This window comes from Pituophis catenifer, unplaced genomic scaffold (genome assembly GCF_029215685.1).
Source record: "Pituophis catenifer annectens isolate HBS135680 unplaced genomic scaffold, rPitCat1.0.hap2 SCAF_5, whole genome shotgun sequence".
NCBI classification, from domain to species: Eukaryota; Metazoa; Chordata; class Lepidosauria; order Squamata; family Colubridae; genus Pituophis; species Pituophis catenifer.
The window spans coordinates 87,512,158-87,535,993 of NW_027256885.1; the positions used below are offsets into that span (position 1 = coordinate 87,512,158).

The 23,836-nt window shown below is 43.2% G+C and overlaps 1 protein-coding gene across 1 annotated transcript in view; it reads right to left on the reverse strand.

Annotated features, from left to right (window-relative positions):
* Positions 1-21,587: 21,587 nt before the first annotated feature.
* The window catches only part of FBXL19 (F-box and leucine rich repeat protein 19), a 50,345-nt gene continuing 48,096 nt past the window's right edge, over positions 21,588-23,836 (reverse strand). The window contains exon 12 of the mRNA XM_070944388.1: positions 21,588-21,892. Coding sequence (XP_070800489.1) covers positions 21,675-21,892 — 218 coding nt within the window. The 3' untranslated portion in view covers positions 21,588-21,674. The remainder of the gene's footprint in view (positions 21,893-23,836) is intronic.

Below are 23,836 nucleotides of genomic sequence, written 5' to 3' on the forward strand. Positions count from 1 at the left end.
TTAAATCGTTCAGGTACTTGATTTCTGTTATATCTAATTGTTCTTTCTGGTCTATCATTGTTATCATGTAAATATCTTGCCTCTTTTTGTGTTAATGAATCTATTTTGATTTTGGGACAATTTCCTATCCACGTTTTGGTGTTGTCTCTTTGTGTGTTACAGGTTTGCCCTTCTTGTTTTGTTCTACCTTGTGTTTTAATATTAGGCCTTGTTATTGGGAGTATTTCATTGAGATGTATTTTAGACCAATTGGCCTGTTCGTGAAATACAGTGGTCTTAGAGACTATGAATTTGTTGTTATTGTCAATAAATCTATATCCTTTTGTACCTGTTTCATAACCCATGAATCTAAGCCTTCTGGACACATTATCCCCCTTATGTCTTAATTGTTTCGGTATATGTACATCTGCTGTAACTCCAAACACATGCATGTGGGCTATCTTAGGTTTTTTACTATACATCAGTTCGTATGGTGTTTTGTTTATGACGCTAGACCAAAGTCGGTTGAGTGTATAATTGGGATATAATAGGGCTTCTGACCAGAAATGCTTACCTAACCCAGCATCCTCTAATGTACACCTAATCATAGTTTGTAGTGTCGAGTTTCATCGTTCTACTACTCCATTTTGAAAAGCAGAGAAAGGACTAGAGGTGAAATGCAACATTCCTTTTGATTTTAGCCATTGAGAGAATTCTCTTGACATGAATTCAGACCCTCTGTCTGTCATGATTTGTTTGATTTGTGTATGATGCTGTGTTTCCACACATTTATAAAATTCTTTAAATTTTTGAAATGTTTCATCTTTGTGTCTTAAGGTGTAGACAAAGCCATAACGACTGAAGTCGTCTACAATAGTGAGGAAATATCGTTTTTTGTATGTAATTGATGGAGTTAATGGGCCAACTAGATCCATATGCACTAGATTAAAAATATGATTTGATGATCTTGTTGCCTTTTTGGGTCTGGGCTTGGTTCTCAGTTTTGAAGACTTACATACTGAACATTCTAGGTAATTTTTACAGTCTTTTATTTTAACACCTTCAGCATGTTCAATCATTTTTTGTATTACAGGAAAACTGGCATGTCCTAATTTTCTATGTAATATGTGTAATATGTATGTATTCATCATGAATTGGCTTTCCAATCATGGGTTTTTTGTTAGTGTATGTATTGTTATCAGATGTAGTTTCATCATTATGTTCTGATTCATGTTCTTCATTGTCACTATCTATATCATTTTCTGTTTCTGTGCTAGTGTTAGTTTCTACGTTTGAATTAATGTTGTGTAACCATTTTTCTTCTGTAATTAAATATGGTAAGTCTCCTTTGGTAATTATATTACCTATGTTTATTTTGTTTTTCTCTAGAGTTACTTTTCCCTTTGAGAATATTATATTTATGTTAGAGTCCCTGCTTAGCTTTATTGCACTGAGAATGTTGTGAGGTATTTTGGGTATTAATAGTACCCCCTCTATTTTCCCTAGACCGGGTAATTCTACATTTCCTCTTCCAATAACTTGGACTTCCTCTTGGTTTGCTACTTTAATTACAAATTTATCTTCGACGAAGGAAGATAATATTTTCTTGTCATGTGTTGTGTGATTTGTTGCTCCGGAATCAATGAGCCAAGCATTGTCCTTTGAGTCTTGATTTTTGATTATTGTGTGTTTATCTAATCCGTACAATGATCCGGACTTCCTGTCCCTTGAGTTGTCTCTGCTCCCTCTACGTTCTCTAAAGTTTGGTGAATTTCTGTGTCTATATCTGTCAATGGATGATTGTCTATCGTGATATGTTTCTTGTGTCATGTCTTTGTCTCTCTCTAGGAGGTTTTGGACAGTCTCTCCTATAATGTTCTTTAGACCCACAGTTATAACACTCTATTGTGTCCTGATGCCTGTCTTGGAATACTACCCTTTTGATCTGTCTATGCTCTTTGTGTGTACTGTAGCAGCTTCTTCTCAAATTATCTTCAGCAATTAATCTATTTGATAAACTCTCTATAGATAGATAGCCTAAGTTAATTGTATCTAAATGTGATATGAAGTTGTCCCATGATGAGTCTAATGAATTAATAATAACACTTTTCATTGTCTGGTCAGATATTATTTCTCCCCTTAAATGAAGTTCTGCTCTAGTTTTGTTCAGTAATAGTAAATGTTCACTTATAGTAGTCCCAGGTTTTATCCTGGCTGAGAAAAAGTTTTTAGACATTCTAGTTGTGGTTGCCACACTTTCACTATGAAACAGTTTAAACATACAATGAATTATTTCTGAGACAGTTAGGTTATGCTTAATACTATGATAAATAGCAGGTGATATACTAGAGATTAGTAAATAAAATGCTCTGTGATGTAGATAGTCCAATTTTAGTGTCCATGATTTTTTAGGAGGGTTAGTTATGAAAAACAATAAATTTTCTTTTAAGAAAACAACCTGGAGTTGCTGACTCCATTCCTGTAAGTTAACACCAGCTATTCTCAATTTTGGAAAATCATTAGGCAAATTTCCAATGTTATTTGTTGCATTACTTACAGCTGGAGGCTGTCCATGGTCCTGTATATGCTGATAATTGCAGAATGGTGTAGGGATACTCGCGACTAGTCTGAATGGTTCCCTCTGTTCATTATTATCTCTATGTTCGTCTGGGCGTATTTGCACATGCGCGTAGATCATTTCGTTCCTGAAGCTGTCGGGGGAGGTTCTCGCCGCTGCAGCTCCCTCGTAGTGCTCTTCCTCTGATGATTCACTCTCTGGCTCGACTTTAGGTGTCCAGGTGTGGATTGGGGCTTGCTTCTTCTCATCGTAGTCGTCTCGGTTGAGGTTTCTGGCTCCCGGAAGCGTCTGTGGTGTGGGCGAGTACTTGCAAGGCTCTCTGAGTTCGGGCGTTAGCGTTCTCGTCGGTCGAGTCGGAGTGGATAGATGCTGAGACGCTTGCTCGTTTGCTTCTGTATCTTTGCTTTTGGATTGTGCAGTTTGTCTTTTCTTTGTTATTTGGTCGATTGTCTTTGGTACTTTCGTTGATTTCTTTGAGATTTTTAGATTCGGGCCGAAGGCTGCGAAGAGTGTTTTCATAGCTGTTTCGATTTGTAGTTCGGTTGATGTTTTTTCGGTGTTTATCAGATTCTTCTGATGAGTAGAATTTTTCTTTTTTATTTCTTATGCTGTGTAAAGCTTTTCGCGCCAGCCATTTTGAACTCTGCTTTCTGATTGGTTCTGGGTCAGCCATTTTGGCGGGCTGACAAAACCAAGATGGCTGCCATTCAAAATTTTGTGCGGGATCGTTAGTCTTTCTTTTAGTTATATTTTCATCTATGGGTAATTCGCTTACCATTTTGTGGTCTTTTGGTTCTGGTGTGTTGATGTGGTTTTCTCTCGCTGCTCCGCTATCTTTTATGATGTCTTGGAGGTTCGCGATGAGATTTTTGTCGTCTTTTTGGCTTTTCAGCAGTCTTAGTATTTCTAATCTGAGTGTGTTGTTTTCTGTCTCGCTCGCTTCTTGGTCGCTGGGTTCATCGATTACCTCTTTGTCGTCTGTAGTGACGTTTTCAGATTCTTTTGTCATTTTTATTGTAGATTCATCGATCATTTCTTGATCTGTTTCCATTTCTTTGTTGTGTGCCCTGGTGTTGGGTCTTTCTCTTTTGTTTCTGGAGTTTTCTTTCTTTGGCATGTCTGTTTCTTATTGAGTCAGCCAACCATCCTCTGCTACCAGATGGTTGCCGTAATTCGAGGATCAGACTCAATAATGAATTCAGACTTTTTATATTCAAATAAAAGATTGTTTATTTACAGAAGGCATTCTATATTCACAGAGTGATTGCAGATAGAAGCAAGGAGAATGAGTGTGCATCATCTTTTTATACCAGGGAGGTGGGATTAGAAGTGGGGAGTGGTTAGTGAGGAATACATTAGGAAGGGGAGAATAAGTTAACTCTTGACACTCCATGGATATATATTTCTTTCATTCAAGAATGAGGCATTTACACATGACAGAGACTCATGGTATCTTGCATTACACATTATCACAGCGGCGAGATTGGCGTACGCTCAACTTTGGAAAAATCAAAATACCCCATCAGAGGAGGCAATTATAAAGATTTTAGAATGTGCGGAAGCAGATAAATTGACTAAAAAACTAAAAGACAGAGACCAAACACAAACATGTTTATCTTGGGAAAAATTTTATATGTGGTTGGAGAAGAGGAAATTATAACCCAAACTAGATGAGGAATTGTATCTATTGAGAAACTTATACTATACAAGTAAAGTGAGGTCGGATAGACCTAATTGATGTGTAAAGGTACACAAGTTGTTCTGTCTTCTCCGGAATATAATATATACAGTACTGAATATTAGGTTATTAAGGTACTACATATAGGTATGCTTGGTTTTTTTTGTTGTGTTGTCTTGTTTGTTATATATATGATGTGTTGTCTTTTTTTTTAATGGAAAATGTAAAGATTATTATTTAGTTTTTTAAAAAAAGAAGCTTCTTGGATGAGAAGTGAAATGTCTTCAAAGAAAAGAAAAACCCAGAAAGCCTCTTGAAAAAGCACATTTGGGACAACCATGACCTGGATGACTAAGAATTTCCATAGACATTTTTTAAGATTTTACACTTCCGCTAAATAAAAGCAGAAAATCAGCTAGAAGATCCAAGTGCATCAAAGCTGGGCGGTACCTTCCCCAAACTTGTCAATGTCTTTGGAATTAGGGGAGCTGTAGTGCGGTCCCCCCAAAAATTCCAATTGCGAACTGCAAATGCAGATTTACTCAGAAGTAGGCCCCCTGAATCCAGTAAGGATTACTCTGAAGAGGCAATAGGAATGCAGATGTGATTTTCAACTTGCATATAGTATTTCAGAGACAGCAGAGCAGATATTAGTTAATAGTTAACCATATGAAAGATTTATTCTAAAATGGGCAGCCTGAAATGTACAATGGGGGTTTTAAAGGGCAAAGCACCTGCTTAAGTTCTTTGTGGATATATTGCAGTGCCTTTTAACCCTAGCAAATTTAAGAATTCCCCAGCTAGCATGTAGTGGTTTGGGCCAGCAACAAATCTTTTTTCTTGGATATTTCAGCAGGGTTAATCACTGGTGGTCTCCCTTCCAAGTGTTAGTTACACTGGCCCTATTTAGCTTCTGAGCCAAAACAGAGTCATGAACCTATGGCCAAGTGTTTAGATATCTTAAAACTAGAAGTGTGCGCAATGTTTCAAGATGAAAATATCTTAATCCTTACTCCTGAAATGTCTCCAAATCTGAAATGATTCTGTTCTTAGAACAGTTTTTACAAGATTGTAGGGGGAACTGAACTTCAGTTTGAGACTGAAATGCATCAACCATCAAGTGGTGAAGGCGCCAGGCTAGAAACCAGAAGACTGAGTTCTAGTCTTGTTTTAGGCATGAAAATCGGCTGCTTGACTTTGGGCCAATCACCTGTGAGTTCTAGCCCCACCTTAGGCACAAAAGCCAGCTGGGTGACTTTGGATGCCAGTAATTTTTTCTCAGCCCAACCCACCTCACAAGGTTGTTGCTGTGGGGGAAATAGGAGGAGGAAGGTGTGTTGCATATATTTGCTGCCTTGAATTATTTGTAAAAATAATAAAGGTGGGATGTAAATAAATAAAATAAACTTGGAAGCCTTCTGCACACCCAAATTAAACTCTTTCTTCCTTGGACTTTCTTGTGACCTCTATTCGAATTTTCAGAGGTGGCTTTCGCATTTGGCTGTTTTTTGTTTCGATAGCTGGAGATCAGGTTGCAGAATCCTGCATCTCATCTCTAGTCATGGAAATCCACCCTCCATGTCCAAAAAAGCACATTTCTCTGCCACTTCAATGTTTTATGCAAGCTATCATTTGTTATTTAAATCAAGCCAATGTGGGAAGCCAATCTGAGAGAGAAGTCAGAAAAAAGGGGAGAAAACTAGAAAGAGCAAACGAATGGGGCAGGAGGGCAACAAAATGAAGGATTCAAGTTCAGTGAAAGGGATGTAGGAAGTTAGCACCCACCCCTTTCCTGGAAGAGTGAAATAGTTTAGGAAATATGAAAAAGGCAGAATATTATATTTCCCTGGATGAGAAATATGAGAAGCATATTTTACAGACAAAGCAGCTCCCTCCTTCCTGCCCCCCACCCTTTGTCAATGGGCCCTTAAGGCCTGGGCCAGTCTATTCTACATAACAAAGATCTACCTCCTTCAGGCAGAGCCATAGTAGGAATTGCCAAAGATAGGATTAGCCCTCTACACAATAGCAGCAGAAACTCACCACATGTGACCTGGGAAGCACATGTGACCATCAGCCAGCAAGCCCCCCACCCCCTGGGAGTCTGACAACCAATCAGGATACTCCAAGAAATGCAGAGCCAGAGAGAGCATAAAAACCCGAGGATTTACTGTATCTGCCCCTTTTCTGTTCAGGAACTCAAGCCATGTGATCCTGTCCACCATTAAACCATCTTTCTAAGCAGTCTCCATGTTTCCAGTGTCTGTTTCCCCACTTGGAGCAGAACCTAGAAGGATGTTTCTTCCAACAGGGAGGAGTGTCTCTGTGCATGGAGTGACACGAGGTAAATCAACAACTTTCAAAATCTGGGGTGTGAATTCAACAAACTTGAAACAAGGGCAGATCAAATTCAAACTGTGACTGTCCCCCTGTGGCAGACATGGGAACTGCAGGGAACCTTGAAGAAGCTGCCATCCACTGGAGGACAGCTAACACTTGCCATGTGTAAGCAGCTTCTAATGAATTTCACATCTTGTCTTGTACCATCAATAGAGACAGGCATGAGCAATCTATCAGAATGGTGGATACAGTCCACCTTGCCTAATTTGTCAGAGCAGAGAGAAACAGATGTTGCATTATGTTGTGTCCCCATCTATAAAGTTATACGTAACTTCTAGGGGAGGGGGGGAATGGTGAAATTTATTTTTTTTACAGTGTATAACCTGTGCGAGTTTATAAACTTATAAGAACACCAGGAGGCAGCATGTGACCTGTTTCCTCCTATTATTGGGACTCATTCATCAGTTGTATACAACCAGATTTGAGGACAGCTACCTGTCTGAAATAGTATGGGGTCTCCTGCTTGAGCAGAGGGTTGGACTAGAAGACCTTCAAGGTCCCTTTCAGCTCTATTCTGATTTGAGCCTCAGAGAAAGATTTGACTACTTGAGTTTTATGAGTCTCAATATAGACTTGGAACTACATACCTACTGCCCCCTTGTGGTCTTTTTGGGCATGGCAAATGTATTTATGTCAGCTCTCATCCAAGTGGACACCAACCACTCAACCACTGGACTGTATTTATTGATCAAGCTATAATCTCACATTTCATTCAGAAGCCCAAAGCAGCATACATACAGCTCCTTCCTCCTGTTTTCTTGCAGAACCACCACCAGAGTAGATGGTTGGACTGAGAGTGACTGGTGCAAGGCAGAAGGTGGATTCCTGACCCACCCCACCCCTCAACCCCACTGGCTTTCATCTTGCTCTAATGCCAGCTAGGAGACCCATAAAGCTCCTGAGTCTTTCCTGCACCTATTGGTCATCTTGGTTGTTCAAGCTTGATGATGATCAATGTTTCTTGAAGAACTGGGTTGAGAAGATGGCTACCTTAAGAGTGATCTGAATTTGACTAAAGCAACCACGAGTCTTGCAGTATTATAAAAATATAATATGATTCTGATATAATGTGTCATTGATTGCCATCTACTCATCTAGAGAGATCTCAGGCCAATATTCAAGCAGTGAATTAAAATCGACAGCCTTCCACAAAAATTAGGCCTTCAAAAATGTGTTTTGCCTCAAGAGACACACGATTCTTAGCTGTTTCTCCTAGCACTCAGAAACCTCACAGAAAATGTAGAAAGACACAACTGGACATGGGGCACAAGTTCAACCATTATTCATGACAACAGGTGTACAATGGAGAAGACAGCTGCCTCCAAGACAACAAGACCGTCTTGTCCATTAGGCTCAATATTGTCCAGATAGGAAGGTGGCATCTCAGCAAGATTTCAGAAGGAACTTTTCTTCATCCTTACCTGGAGATAACAGAAACCAAACCTTGGACCTTTTGCTGTCAAGTATGCCCTCTTCTACCAAACTACATTAGTTTGTGTCCCATTTGAGCAGGTTCCTAGAACCTCATCCTGCAAAGTCAGGTCTCCCAGAGAGCATTGGCTTGTAGCTTGTCACCAAAAGACCTTTGTCTTGTTGTGGTAGGATACCAATTTGATATTGCAAAGGAAACAAGTGCTTCTGAAAATTAGAAAGGTATGCTGCCACTGACTTTTCTTAGAGGTTTCCTTCTTAACAAAAACAGAAGTCATTCTGCCTCTATTTCCTCTTTGAGAGGTGAAGAAACAAACTCCTGTGAGATAATTCTCCATTTTGGTTGGTCTCATCACCACTATTATGGCACTTAGCGGCCATCAGAATCATTCTCAGCCTGTCTCAGGGCTGAGGAAAAACAGACTGATCACTGGGCCAGCGCTAACATTAGACAATATGAGGCAGCCAATTAGTACAGATAGTCTTGGACTTACAACTACAATTGAGCCCAAAATTTCTGTTGCTAAGCAAAACAGTTGTTAAGTGAGTTTTGTCCCATTTTACCACCTTTCTAGCCACTGTTGTTAAGTACAGCCGAGGTAAGGACAGCCGAGAAGATTATAGGAAGCTCGCTTCCTCTTATTCAGGATACTGCTTATAAGTGCTATGTGCTTAGAGCTCAAAGCATTGTTAGAGACCCCACACACCCACTTTATGGTCTGTTTCTGTTGCTCCCATTTGGGAGGAGGTTTTGAAGTATTTCTAGCAGGACTACCCGATTCTGTAACAGTTTTGTTCCCTATTCCATCTGTCTGGTAAACTCGCAAGATTCGTTTTTCTCGCCATGTACATGTATACATCCGAACTAGACTGTGTTGTTTCTGTGTCATATATGTGGGTATATGCATACTTTTGTATTTATTTATTCTGTCATGTTTATATAGTGTATATTGGAGGCGGTGACCCTTTGAGAGCTGTATGCAATGAAATTTCATTTTAATGTGTGCCAATTAGTGTACATTCAAAGTGACAATAAAGTTATTCTAAGTTCTAAGTGAATCACTGCAGTTGTTAGTAACATTGTTAAGTGAAACTGGCTTCCTCATGGACTTTGCTTGTCAGAAGGTCGCAAAAGGTGATCCCATGACCCATGACACTGCAACGGTATGAATTTTTATTGCATGACCATGGGGATGCTGCAACAGTTGTGTGAAAAACTAAAAACTTTTTTCAGTGTCGTTATTTTGAACCATCCTTAAACATATGATTGTAAGTCAAGGATACCTGTAGCTAATTTTGAGTTTTCTAAAATGTAGCAAATTTTTCTACAGGTAGTCCTCGACTTACAATTGAGCCCTAAATTTCTGTGGTTAAGCAAGACATTTGTTAAGTGAGTTTTGCCCCATTTTACGACCTTTCTTGCCAGTTGTTTTTTTTTTTTAATTTGATTTATATGCCGCCCTTCTCCGGAGACTCAGGGCGGCTTACAATGCGCTAAGCAATAGCCTTCATCCTTTTGTATATTTATACAAAGTCAGCTTATTGCCCCCACAAACTGGGTCCTCAATTTACCTACCTTAGAAAGGATGGAAGGCTGAGTCAACCTTGAGCCTGGCGGGATTCGAACCTGCAGTAATTGCAGGCAGCTGGTCTTAATAACAGGGTGCTTTAAACCACTGTACTACCAAGGTTCTTGTTGTTAAGTGAATCACTGTGGTTGATCAGTTAGTAATGCGGTTTTGAAGTGAATCTGGCTTCCCCATGGACTTTGCTTGTCAGAAGGTCGCAAAAGGGGAGCACTGAGCCCGGGACACAGCAACAGTCATAAGTATGGACGGTTGCCAAGAATCTGGATTTTGATCACATGATCATGGAGATGCTGCAAAGGTAGTGTGAAAAATGGTCATAAGTCACTTTTTCAGTGCCATCGTAACTTTGAATGGTCACTAAATGAACTGTTGTAAGTCAAGGACTACCTGTACTAGGTGTTGTGACCCAGGCCCAAGTAGGTAGTAGTCGACGCAAACAGTTCCAAAACAGACAGACTTTATTAGAACAGCTGAGAATTAACTCATTCTCAGCGTAGTCCAAACTAAATCAAAACAAACTCTTCATAACACAAATTCTTAATTCTAATCACCAACCTTGGTATAATTAGGCAAACTGCCAAAGGCTTCTCTTGGCAAAAGTTCAGAAGCAGAAGACGCCGACAAGAGAGAAGTGCAGCAAGACAAGAACAAGTATATCAACGTTGTTTTCCGACAAAGAGCCCAAGAGCCGTTGCTGGTCTTTTAAGCCTTATGGGAGGGGTCAATCATCTCTTGGGCCTACTCCTGAGTCATCCTCTTTGCTGTAGCTGCTCTTGCCTTCTGGCAGCTCTTCTCATACGTGCACTAGGAACAGGCTCCTCCTGTTCCTCTGCCTCTCTGCTGTCAGCCTCTGGAGGCTCCGGAGTCCACACATCACTCCCCGATGGCCCTGGCCCCATCTCTGCCTCCGACGCAGAGCCCTCATCCAGGCCTTTCCCCGCCTCCAGGACTGGCCCATGTTCCTCCCCAGCCTCCTCACTGTCCGACTCTGCTGCCAGCTCCGCAGGCTGCTGGCGGACCACAACACTAGGTTGGAATTGTACTGCCAAGGAAGTTTTAGCCGGTGCTAAGCTAGAAGGTGGCTCCTTTGCTACGACTACATTATAAACCAGAATAGAAGAATTCTCACATCTCCTCTTTGGCTTAGTCTTAAATGTGTCGCAATTTAAGCAGCTTTGCCTTAATCTGGGAAAGGAGGAAAAAATACTGTAACAGAATAAGAGAATACAGAATAATAGAATTGGAAGGGACCTTGGAGGTCTTCTAGTCCAACCCCCTGCTCAGGCAGGAAACCCTATACCTGTATAATTTCAGACAAGTGGTTATCCAGTCTCTGCTATCTTAAAACTGGAAGGTGTTCCACAATGGTTGCCCAATCTCTTCTTAAAAACTTCCAGTGTTGGAGCACCCACAATTTCTGGAGACAAGTTGTTCCACTGATTAATTGTTCTGTCAGGAAATTTCTCCTTAGTTCTAGGTTGCTTCTCTCCTTGATTAGTTTATATCCATTGCTTCTTGCCCTGCCTTCTGGTGCTTTGGAAAATAAGTTGACCCCCTCATTTGTGGCAACCCCTCAAATATTGGAATACTGCTATCATGTTACCCCATAGTCCTTCTTTTCTCTAGACTAGCCATGCCCCATTCCTGCAACTGTTCTTCATATGTTTTAGCCTCCAGTCCCCTAATCCTCTTTGTTGCTCTTCTCTGCACCCTTTCTAGAGTCTCAACATCGTTTTTACATTGTGGTGACCAAAACTGGACGCAGTATTCCCAGTGGGGTCTTACCAAGGCCTTATAAAGCGGTAATAACAGCGGTGATCTTGATTCTATGCCTCTATTAATGCAAACTAGGACTTCAAGCATATCAGATCCAGCCTTGTTCTGAATGCCTCTACATCTCCAAATGGACTGAGAAAGGTCACTGCTTGTAAAATTATGCATTAGAGCCATGCAAATATCTCCCACAAAGTCCTGCACAATGAATTGGAAACAAGTCTTTGAAAGAAGTAGCCCTATTTTTTTCCCTTCAGATGTGCATACAGCGGTTGCCTCCCAAGATGCTCCTGGCTGTGCATGTGCTCACACAGCTGCTTTGCTTTCTTTTTCTTCCTTCTCCACAGTGAGGCCAAAGGGCTGTGTGCACACATGCAGAGGAGCAGTTTACAAAGGCTGGGGGTGGGGGGGGAAAGAGGTAGCTGCTTTAATAATTCAGGGAAAGGTATTTAGCACACACTGCTACCCATTGCAGAATAGTTCTTTGGAAGGACTGACACCTATTAGCAACATGGGTCATTGGATTTTCCTTTTATTTTGGCTAATCCACCCCCACCCCCCACCCCCCACCAAACACACATCTTCTAGTGGGGTAGATTAAATATTGCTTTTTTCTTGCACTGCTGCATTGGATTCATCCTAACTGTATCTTGGAGCTGATCTTCCACATCTTACATGTAAGAAAGAAAGGGCAACTGCAAATGATAGTAACAAGCCAAGCCTTGCAAAAGCATCACACCACTAATACCGTAGTGAAAAATTTAAAGAGGATTATTGCTATGTTTAATCCCTTTCAACTGGAATCTTGGTTTTTTGGCACACTTGCAACCATTTCTATGTTGGGCACAACTGCACCATCTGTTCTCACCCATAGAGCATAGAATAAAGGGACCTTGGAGGTCATCTAGTTCAGCCCCCTGGTTTAAGCCAGACGACCTTTTACCATCCTAGACAAAAGGCTCTCCAGTCTATCAATCCATCAATCAACAATACATCCAGTTTTGCATCCAGTTTTGGTCACAATACAATACAATAAAGATGTTGGGACTTTGGAAAAAGTGCAGAGAAGAGCAACTAAGATGATTAATGGCCTGGAGAATAAAACATATGAAGAACGGTTGCAGGATTTGGGTTTGGCTAGTCTAGAGAAAAGGAGGACTAGGGGTGACACGATAGCAGTATTCCAGTATTTGAGGGGCTGCCACAAAGAAGAGGGGGTCAACTTTTTTTCCAAAGCACCAGAGAGCAGGACAAGAAGCAATGGATGGAAACTAATCAAGGAGAGAAGCAACCTGGAACTAAGGAGAAACGTCCTAACAGTGAGGAGAATTAACCAGTGGAACAGCTTGCCACCAGAAGTTGTGGGTGCTTCATCACTGCAGGATTTTAAGTGACTGAACAACCACTTGTCTGGAATGGTATAGGGCAGTGATGGCTAACCTTTTTGCTGTCACGTGCCAAAAGTGGGGAAGTGCGGGGTGGTGGTGGTCGCGCGTGCATGTGTCCACACCCATAATGCCCCCTGCACGCCCCATGCATGTGTGCGCAACCCCCCCATGCATGCGCACACAGCCTCCTGTGCATGTGCGTGTGACCCCTCGCGCTCCCCACGCATGCCTGCACAACCCAACCCCCCCCCCCGCACCCCGTTTGGGGCCTAGCAAGGCTACCTGAACCCTCCGGAGGCCGAAAATGGCCCGTTTCCAGACTTCCGGTAGGCCCCTTTTTCACCCTCCCCAGGCTTCAGAGGCTTTCCTGGAGCCCGTGAAGGGGGAAAATGGCCTCACCCCCACCCCCGTGGAGACCGGAAACGGCCCATTTCCCAAATTCTGGTGGGCCCGGCAGGCCTGTTTTTCACCCTACCCAGGGTCAGCAGCTTTCCTGGAGCCTGGGGAGGGCGAAAATGCCCCCCCCCCCCACCGGGAGGCTGAAAATGCACGAACCCTGTACTTACCTGGCATCCAAAATGGGCCATGTGGAGACTCCTGGGAAGGGAGGGGCAGTGTGGATGGGGCCAGCCGAAAATCAGCTGGCCGGCACGCACATGCACACTGGAGCTGAGCTAGGGCAACAGCTCACGTGCCCGAAGATATGGCTCCGCGTACCACCTGTGGCACACATGCCATAGGTTCGCCATCACGGGTATAGGGTCTCCTGCTTGAGGAGATTGGCTAGACCTCCAAGGTCCCTTCCAGCTCTAATCTATTCTAAAAATACAAGCCAGGTTCTGCTAAGGCTTGTAATTAGGATGGATGGCAGGGAAACATTTCAAACTGGGTTTTGTTAACTTTCAATTGGGCTCTAGACCCTTAGTGACTCTGGACAAGGAGTATTCAGTGTTAGAACTCTTTCATTCATTCTTTGGACCCAAGTGCTGGAACAAAAATGAACATGATCAGAAACTGGCCTCAATATGAACAGGCAAGGATTTTTCGTTTCCACTAAAACCTTGGCTAATTCAATGTAGAGGCAATGTAGACAAGTGAAAATGTCAAAATAGTTGTGTCCTTTGGCAAACCTAGTCAGATCTTTGGATCTTGACATTTTATTTATGGGACCAAATCACAAATGACATGGTGTTGCCGGTACACAATCTAATCAAGTCTGTAAGAGTGGTTAAATTTTCTTACTGTGAACTAGCTGATCATAGCCTAGAGTTAACAAATCCTGCTGTTATTTCTTTTTGATTCACCGTTCTGCCAATCCAGAACATCAGGCTTGATGAAATCATGATTAATACGTGGCTAGGCTAAACATGCAAACACATCCAGAGTGTAGAACGAAGGCCAAAGAAAGGGGCGCTTCTAATTGTTCCTAAAATGAATTAAGCTACACTGCAGTAGCAACTGTCATCCAACCTATCTCCAGAAGGCTGTTGTGAGAAAAGGATGCTTTGTCCATCATCCTTGGCTCTTTTCAAGACATTTAATTCAAAACAAGGGCTGGTATCTCACTGGTTCCCTTGCCCTTCTCTTTTGAATTTTCCTTGGGAAGTGCATAATTTTGGTGCAAATATAATATGGAGAACCTTTTCATCTCATGTTGTGACTCTTACTGCAAATGACAACTGTTACAGAAATCTAACAGAGGCACCCCTTAAAGAATTGGGGTACTGATTCACACTTAAGGCTTTCCTTCAATTCAATTCTAATTCTGATTAAAGGTACCCCCTGTTCCATCAGTGCCGAACCAGAACCCTCAAGGAAGCATGCTAACAATAACAGAAACAAAAAACAAAATAAAACCTTTGAAAAAACCAAAAGTTTATAAAAAAATATTTCCAGAAAATATAAAATAGAAACCCATTAAAATTAAAAAAGAAAATAATTAACATACCCCCCCGAAACATTTTTTTAATTCACATTTCTTCTGCAAGGAGATAGAACTGAATATATGTTTGAATGTGCATGATATGTGTGTAAAAGGAGGGGGAGGGAATAATGAAAAACAGGCTTTTAAAATCAAAACACTTTCGTTTTTTTGAATATTTTTTTGTTTATATAGCAAACAGTTATTATACAATAATAGAACCCCTGAAATTCAGACTGGTACCTGGTCTCACATCCCCCTCCCGCCCCACTTGCAGAGTCCCTAGGGGCCGGGATTGAGATGTGCAGATCAAACATCATGGAGACACATCACTCCAAAAACTGGATTTTTAAATTTTTATTTCACCCCCTTGCTTTCTTTCCCATCCCCAGCAGTCTTTGTCTCAATTACTAGGTGAGGAGCACCTAGGTGAAGATTCAAGTTGTAGCTGGAGGATAAACAATGGGAGATGGTGGTGGTGGTGGAAATATAGCTTTGGTCCACTGAGTTGAGGGGATGCGCTGGGCGTGTTTGTGCGTGTGTTTCTGTGGGTTGGGGAGCCTTACCCAACTCAATCTTCTCTAAGGGATGGTGGATGACAACATCTACCACTTGCAACCAACAAACAGGCTGGTTGAAAACACCGGGATGTAGACTCCAACACATCTGAGGTTCAAGGTTGATGGGAGTCTTGGAATACTTTCTGAAGCTACATCTGGGGGCAGGGGAGACATTGGACATGTTTCTTCATGTTCCTTTTCTATTGGGATTGATGCAAGTGCCTGTCTTTGGAGTGATAATGGGTGAGGAAAACTGAGGTGAGGGTTAGGGCGATGGAAGGAAGGGTGATCACTTGTGTCCATCTTTACCCAGCACCGAGCCATGAGTGCCTCTCCACACTGGTCCAGTGGGCTTCCCACCCAACATGTGCAGTCCCTAAAGCAGCAATCTAGAGCAGGAGTGGGAAACTATGGCCCCTTTACCACCCGTAGACTTCAACTCCCAGAATTCCTGCGTCAACATGGCTGGCTCAGGAATTCTGGGAGAGGAAGTTCATGGGTGGTAAAAGGGCCATAATTGCCCACCCCTGCTCTAGAGTAATGCAACCCTGGGATGACATTCCCACATTTTGCCTCTCACTCTTCACCATTTCTTTTTAAACCTGAGGTATTTTTCTTTTCTTTTTTTCAAGAGTTAAACATCCATTAAAAAAAACAATGGTAAAAAAATAAACCTCAAAAGATATGCTTGAAAAGAGCACTACCCTTGGCTGCTGCCACTCTCTTTTGAGAAGGAGAAGCAGATGACAGGAGGGTCACCATGGCAGGCCCCCCTCCCCAAATATCTGGAGCTAGATGGCTCTTCCCTCTTAGTGTATACATCTCCTTTTACATGAAGGAAAAATGAAGAGTGGAGGCCCCAAACCAACAAGGAGGCTGGTTGTGTGGAATAAAACCCAGTTTCCTTGTTTGCACCATGGAGTGTGGGAATGGGATGCGGGCAGGACCATTAAATTGAGGATCGGCCATACAGTACATATTTATGCTGTGCCATAAAATCTGGAAGAGTCCCATTGACACCTTCCCTCAAATATACAATATTTCCATCCAAACGTAGCCCCAAAGCCTCCACTCCTCAAAATTGTTTAATACTTGCTCTGTTAAGAGTTGTGAGTAAAGGAGAGAACACTCCTAGGCAAAAAAGAAAAAAAAGAAACCCTCCAGAAATGGAGGTGGAGGAGGAAAAATTAAGATACCTTGGCCCTCTTTGGTTAATGGAGTGAGAGGGAAGGACTTTGTTGAATCAGACAAATGAAAAGGAAACAAAACCAATTTTCTTAAAACAATAAAAAAAGCACCCAACAGAACCGTAAAAATAATTAAAAAAAACATAACACCGAAAACCTCGCCTCCTATTCCACAAGCTATCGCTGCATTTTTTCAAGTAATGCTTTAGTAATAAATGAACGTTCAAGTATATATTAAAAAAAAAAAGTGATCAAATTGTAAATCAGTCTTGTGCCATCCTCCCCTCCCCAACACGTACAAAAAGGCAGTGCGTGTCTGATGCCATCTGAAAATCCAGATGAAGCACAGGGTGAGAAGGATGGCGGGCAGGGTGAGGGAGGAAAAAGAAAGAGAGGAAAGGGAAGGAAGAGAAGAGGAAGGGAGAAAAGAAGGGCTTTTGAAAAAAACAACCCCATTCTACCCAAGAGAGAAGGGTTTCTGGACTGGATGAACGATTTCTTTTGCTGCAGTTCCCCAATCCAGTCCAGACTGTTTCTAGCAAGACAAAAGGACAGTAAAAAAAATAATGGTGGGAAAGACAGAGATGGGCGAGAAGAAATGAAAGAATGAAAGCAAAACGGACAGAATTGGGCACCTTTTAGAGAGAATGAGTCCCCACCCGACCCCAAAGACGAACATAGCTAAAGGGACGGAGAGAGCAGCATTGAGCAACGTGCTCCCGCGTCCAAGCAGAAGGAGCAAAAACGATCGACAGCAGGCCCTGCGTCGGTCCAGGACATTCATTTTGCACCACTTTTCTTTTCTACAGTATTTCTCTCCCCCCACCTTTAAAAGAAAATAGAGGTGGGGGGAATCCCACATGCATACATACCCAAGCACACACACGCACACCCAAACAGCTGGACGGGGGTTCAAATTTGAGATGTAGAGGCAGCAGAGCGTAGCTGGTACTAAGAGAAGGCCCGGCCAACTCCTGCTCAATGATAGTTGGCACTGTGGGTAAGGAACGCAGGCAGACCCTCCCCCACTCCCTGGTTATTAAAGCTTATGGTCCAAAAGAATAAAAACCAAGGAAAGGAAGGGGAAGATCAGACGGGGAAGCTGCGAGGTCTTTTCTGTCCAGAGTTGAAAAGGAGGATTTAAAGAGAGAAGAAACGGGAAGGAAGGATGCTTCTTGGGAGAAGTGATGGGAAGCCTTGGGGCAAAGCGGTGGGCACAGAAGGTCGGACAACAGAGCTGCACGATCCATCCAGCCTGTCAAGGTGGGATGAAAACAGCCGGGGGGGGGGGATTTCCTCCGGGAACAGCCTAGGGACCTGATAAAATACTGTAGACTTGTGTTTTTCAACCTCAGCAACTTTTAAGATGTGTGGACTTCAATTCCCAGAATTCATGCTGGCTGGGGAATTCTGGGAGTTGAAGTTCACGTATCTTGATGGTTGAGAAACACTTTACTGAGCAGATGCGTTGCCCGAGGGCTGAGGGGGCTTGGAGGGAGAGGAAAAAGTGGACTGTTAAGGCCTTTCCTCCCAAAAGGATCCCAATGCATGCCAAGTGAGACAGGTGGTTTAGCGCCTCCTTCACACATGCTAGTTTACTCCTTTCTTTTGGACGAAGTATTCTGCCTTGTCCCTCTGCTCCATGAACAAAACTCTTATTTCCCCACCTGCAGTCCACACTGGCCAAAAGCAGCGAAGACACACATTAACGTGTGTGTGGGATGAAAGTTAACCTGGCAAAGGAGGAGAGGCCTAAAGCTTGGCGAGGGTCTCCGTCCACATGTCTGGGTTGCGAGAGCATGCACATGTAGGTTTAATGCATAAACAACACAGCAGGTACACTGTGCATATAGAACACAGCGCATGTGTTTTCACTGGTGTGGGCATCCAGTGAGGCACCAGGGTCAACATTTGGTAGGGCTGCATCCCCAGGAGGCCTCAGCTGCATACTGGGATTGGCTGGGATGGAGAGAATTCTGGCGTCCAATTAATGGGTGAGGAGAGAATTAGGGGTACAAAGGGCGAGAGAGAGGGCGTGGCTGGCATTGGGCGATACGGTGTGGATTCTGGAGCTCCAGAAGAACACCGATATCCCAGCAGATTTTGGGGATCCCTAGGGATCATAGCTGTCTTGTAGGGACAGTGAAGAAAGAAGACGCAGGCTGGCATGGATAGGGAAAGAGCAAGTTCCCTGAAGTGCCGGCATTAGTCTTCGACCCATCAGCGAAGGAAGGCAGCCATGGAGCTGTCAAAAGCCGGAGCAGCCACAATCAGAAAGAGGAAGTGCAGGAGTGGTGATTGAACAGAGTGTTGTTACCGGATGAGTAATTGGCCAACTCACAGGTAAGAAGAAAAAACTTTTAAAAGCTTGAAAGAAGTCCCAACGAGCAATTAGCAGCTAATTTGCACTTGGGAATTTAAAGGGGGGGGAGGAACTTTAAAGTTAAAACGAAAGCCCTAAAAGGAATCTTCCACCTGGATTTAAAATTGGATTTTGAAAGAAATAAAAACAAGACAAGGGAAAAGGAGACAGAGGAACATTTTTTAAACAATAAAAAGATTTAACTCGGAAGAGAGGAAACGGGCGTTCCCGTGGAGTTATAAAATGGATACTTTGTTGCCGAAAGAGTTGTGAATTGAAGAGAGACATCTGCTGGAGGAGAGATCGTGGGAAAGAGCCGTAGGAGTATACAGCTGAAAAGATTAAGAGAAGCAGAGAGGACGAGGACTGAGATTGTGATGGCTCAAATGAGCATTTGAACTGGACACTATCTGGAAAGAAAAAGGAGATATCGCATGGACTTTGAAACTAGAAGTATAAGTAAATGAAAATAATAAATTGGAAAATTCTAGCCTTCTAAAGTGACAATATGGAGAATTGGGAGGATGAATGTGAGATATTAAGGGAGATGTTTAAAAAAATAAGAGAAGCATTTAAGGGAAATAAGGAAGCAGAGGATTGGTTAGAATGCAAGAAAAAAGAAAGAAAAGATGAATGAGAAGCAAGAGAAACAAGGAGAAAATATTGAAAAGGAAAAATGAAAATAAAGATAAAGATGATTACACTGGGATTAACAGTGATAGAATAAAAATGGATAAGAGAGAATACATCTCAAAACTGAAAAGAAGAGAAATAAATGGGGAAATATTGAGAGGAAAAATTAACAGAGTGAAAATTAAAGAAAAGAGGCAGAAAGGGAGATATAAGAAAAGGAAGAGGAAGAAGGTAAGGGAATGAGAGAAAGGGAGGAAAGCATCAAGAAATGGGATTGTGGAGAGTTTAAAAGAAAATGGTTAAGAGTCAGTGAAAATATTAATATGTTAATAAAGAGAAGGATGTTAGTTGTAGAAATTATATGTGAAAATACTGTTTAATGTAAAATAGATCAGTAGATGAAATGTGAAAAAAATGAATTATGTTTTTGATGTTGGAGGAAGCACTAAGTGGAGAGAAATAAAAGCAACAAAAGAATTAATTGAAATTAAGATGGGAACTGAAATTGAAATGTAAAATTGAATGAAAATGAAATGTTAGTAAATGATGTAAATGACAGACTTGTAAGAAGTAAAATGGAAGAAATACATTGTTAAAGGGAAAAAAGCAAGGGTTGGAAGATTATTTTAACAAAGGTTTCAAGGAAAAAATGCAATAAGTTGAAATATTTGTTAATAATTAAAAAGTGGAGGGGAATTTCGAGTAATATTTTTAATAAATGAGAAAGATTGGGGTTGCCTGGACACCATAGTGGAAAATATTAAATTGAAAATGAATACAGCAATAGAGAGAGATGAAAGAGGAGTAGAGAGTAGAGAGATGGATGAGAAGGGGAGAAGAGAGGGATGGAAGAGAGGGGAGGAAGGAAGAGAGGGGAAATCAGAGTAGGAGAGAGGGCTAGACAGGGAGGAAGAAAGGAGGAGGAAGTAGAGAGGAGCAGGAGAGGAGGGAAAAAGAAAGTAAGAAGGAAAGAAGAGAGGGAGATGGCAGGATTGAGAAGAAAGATTGCTGTACAACAAAAAAGATGAAATGGAAAAAAGGCAACCCCGAACATATATAAATATACTAAGATAAAGAATGAATGGTTAAAAAATAAAAGAGAATAAATATGAATAAGCAGGAAAATTAGAATTTGAGGGTGAATGAAGATGTTGTTTTATATAAGTAAGCAAAGAAATATTGAGATATGATTAAAAAAAGGGAAAAAAGAAAATTGTGGCAAAAATTGTAATTGAGTAAAATGTATTTGAATTTGATAAATTGTATAAGATATGGCCAATACTCTGTTCAAAAAAGATGTGGGTGAGTGTGTGTGTGTGTGGGGGGGGACCAATAAAACTTGATAAAAAAAAAGTGGGGTACAAAGGGGACCAATGTAGGAAGCAGATCAATTGGATGTGCCAGCTCCAGAAACCATCCAGTGCTGTGGGAAAGAGACAGCGGTAGAGGCAGGAGGGAGCCCCAGCAGGTACACAGTGGGAAAAGAGAGGGCAAAGGAATCTGGAAATCAGCTGCCTTGGTTCTTGCTTGGCCCCCTTGGAAAACCACACTGCAGATGCACAACTGGGGAGGGCGGGCTGAGAAAAGGAACTAGGTGGGCAGGCTGACAAGCACGCACACACACGCACACACCCTTCAAAAATAATCAAGGCAGCATGGGGGGGGCGGAGGACCGATGAGGTGGAGTGCACATTTGCATTGGGCGAGGAATGGGGCAGGAAAAACGTAATATATCCGACCCAATCAAAGAAGCTCCTTCCTCCTGAGCCAGCATTTCAAGGCTGAATGTCAACTTCCACCCTCCCCCACCGCCCGCTGCCCTGAGATAGCGGGGTGTACCAATGGTGGCATGGAGGGACATTTGGAGGTGGAGGGAGGGGGACGATGCAGTGCATGGTGGGAGGAATACACATTTCCCCATCATTGTAAAGCGACAAGGGTACCTCAGACCCCACTTACTCCGCAGCTGTCCAGGAACAAGTAGATGGAGCAAAAGGCCACCTGGCCCTCAGCAGGCCAGGCCTGGGGAAGGGGGCATGACCGCCCCTGCACCCTCTTTGTTGCACAAGTAAGGGGGTGGAGATGCCACTCCAGTTCAGTGCATGGCTTTAAGTAAAAAGGTTCTCTCAGAGTCCGTGTCCGATGGTTTGATTGGTGAAGCTGAGTCTTTCTGCGCCTCCACCCCAGGGCGAGTATTAGCTGTCCTTCAGCAACAATTTCTCCTCGGGGCAACGAAAAGGAGGTGAGGATGCACCGGGGGCAGGGGGCACAGCGCCGCTGTTGGAGACTGAGTCCTCGGCAAATCGGGCACAGGCCTCCGTCGTGATGTGGTGACAGGAACGCAGGTCAATACGGGAGAGGCGTGGACAGCGGCGGAAAAGAGGCAGACACTGATCTGTCAGCCGGTTACATCCTATCAGGGCAGGAAGAAGGATTAGCAATAACACTTAGATTTATATACCGCCCTGCAGTGCTTTAGAGCAGGGGTCCCCAACCCCTGGGTCTGTGGACCAGCACCAGTCCACAGCATGCCAGAAACCGGTCCACACAAACAAGCAAAGTCCCATCCACGGGATGCAGGCAGCACGGAAAACCAAAACTTCTCCAGTCTGCAGAAAAACCTCTCTCCACAGAACTGGTCCCTGGTGCCCAAAAGGTTGGGGGCCACTGCTTTAGAGCACTCTCTTGATGGTTTACAATGTCAGCATATTGCCACCAACAATTTGGGTCCTCATTTTACTGATCTCAGAAGGATGGAAGGCTGAGTCAACACTGAGCCCTATCAGGCTGTGGGCAGAGTTTGCCTGCAATACTGCATTCTAATCTCTGTGCCACCAAGGCTCCTCCAGAACAGGTGGCCATGAAATTGCACTGGTTTGAGACCATGTTCTGAGATCATGAGATAGCACTGGTTTGTTCAGATCCTTCTGTGGGGAGATGGGGACTGGCTCGGGAAACTGGGAAGGAATTGAGGCTGATTTTAAAGGGGGAAAAGACAATTTGCCCCAACAAATTAGCAACAGGCACATTCTTAGGAACGTAGACAATGGATGGCACTGTGGGACAATGTCGTGGCCACTACAGGTAGTCCTCAACCTATGACCATAATTGTGCCTGGAATCACGGTTGTAAGTCATGATGGTTGTTAAGCAGATTTGTTTAATAACCATGTGGTTTGCTTAATGACTGCCATAAAAATTGCTATAAAATAGGGAGCTTCCAGTTGACGTCGCAGCGAGAATGGCTAAAAAATAGCGGGCTCCGCCGAGCCTTGCAAAATCAAGCTGGTAACCGCTGTCGGGAGACCCACGGGGTCATAGCCGCCTTGTAGGGGCGGTGAAGGAAGGAGAGGCGCTTCGCTGGCCACGAGGAACTCGCAATTTCCTTGTTAGGTCCGAAGCAAGCTCTCTCAAACGACAGCAGGGACGACAGCCATTTTTGGCAGTCACAAGCTGGGACAACCGGAACCACAAGATTTGTGTTGGAGCGGTTCGTGGACAGAGCATTAAAACTGGGTGAGATAATTACCAACTTTTACTCTAAAGACCTGATTTAAGAACAAGAATTTTAAAAGATTTATTTATTCATTCATTTTTATTAAATTTATATGCCGCCCTCTTCCCGTAGGACTCGGGGCGGTGTACAGAATTAAAACATATAACAATAAAAATCCTAAAAGCAGCCAATATAAAACCCCAACAAAATAAAAACTCGTAGCAGATCAGGGAATTCGCTGAAACAGCCATGTCTTCAGGTCGGTGCGGAAAGTGCGGAGGTCGGGGGCCGTCCGGAGCCCAATGGGTAACTCATTCCAGAGGGTCGGTGCGGCCACTGAGAACGCCCTCATCCTGGGGGCCACCAGCCGACATTGTCTGGCCGATGGTACCTGGAGTAGGGCAGCCCTATGTGACCGCACAGGGCGGTGGGAGGCCGGTAGGAGGTGGTCCTGCAAGTATCTCGGGCCCATGCCATGAAGGGCTTTATAGGTAAGAACCAGCACCTTGAAGCGGACCCGAAGAACAACCGGCAGCCAGTGCAGCTCGCGCAGGAGAGGTGTCACACGGGAGTAACGAGAAGCTCCCATAACAACCCGCGCGGCCACATTCTGGACCAGCTGGAGCCCCCGGGTGCACCCCAAGGGCAGCCCCATGTAGAGGGCATTGCAGTAATCCAGGCAAGAAATAATGAGAGCATGAGTGACTCTACGGAGGGCATCCCTGTCTAGGAAAGGGCGTAACTGGCGCACCAGGCAAACCTGTGCAAAAGCCCCCCTTGTCACTGCCGTCAGATGTTCCACCAAGGACAGCCGAGAATCAAGGAGGACACCAAGATTACGAACCCTTCCAGACGGAGCAAG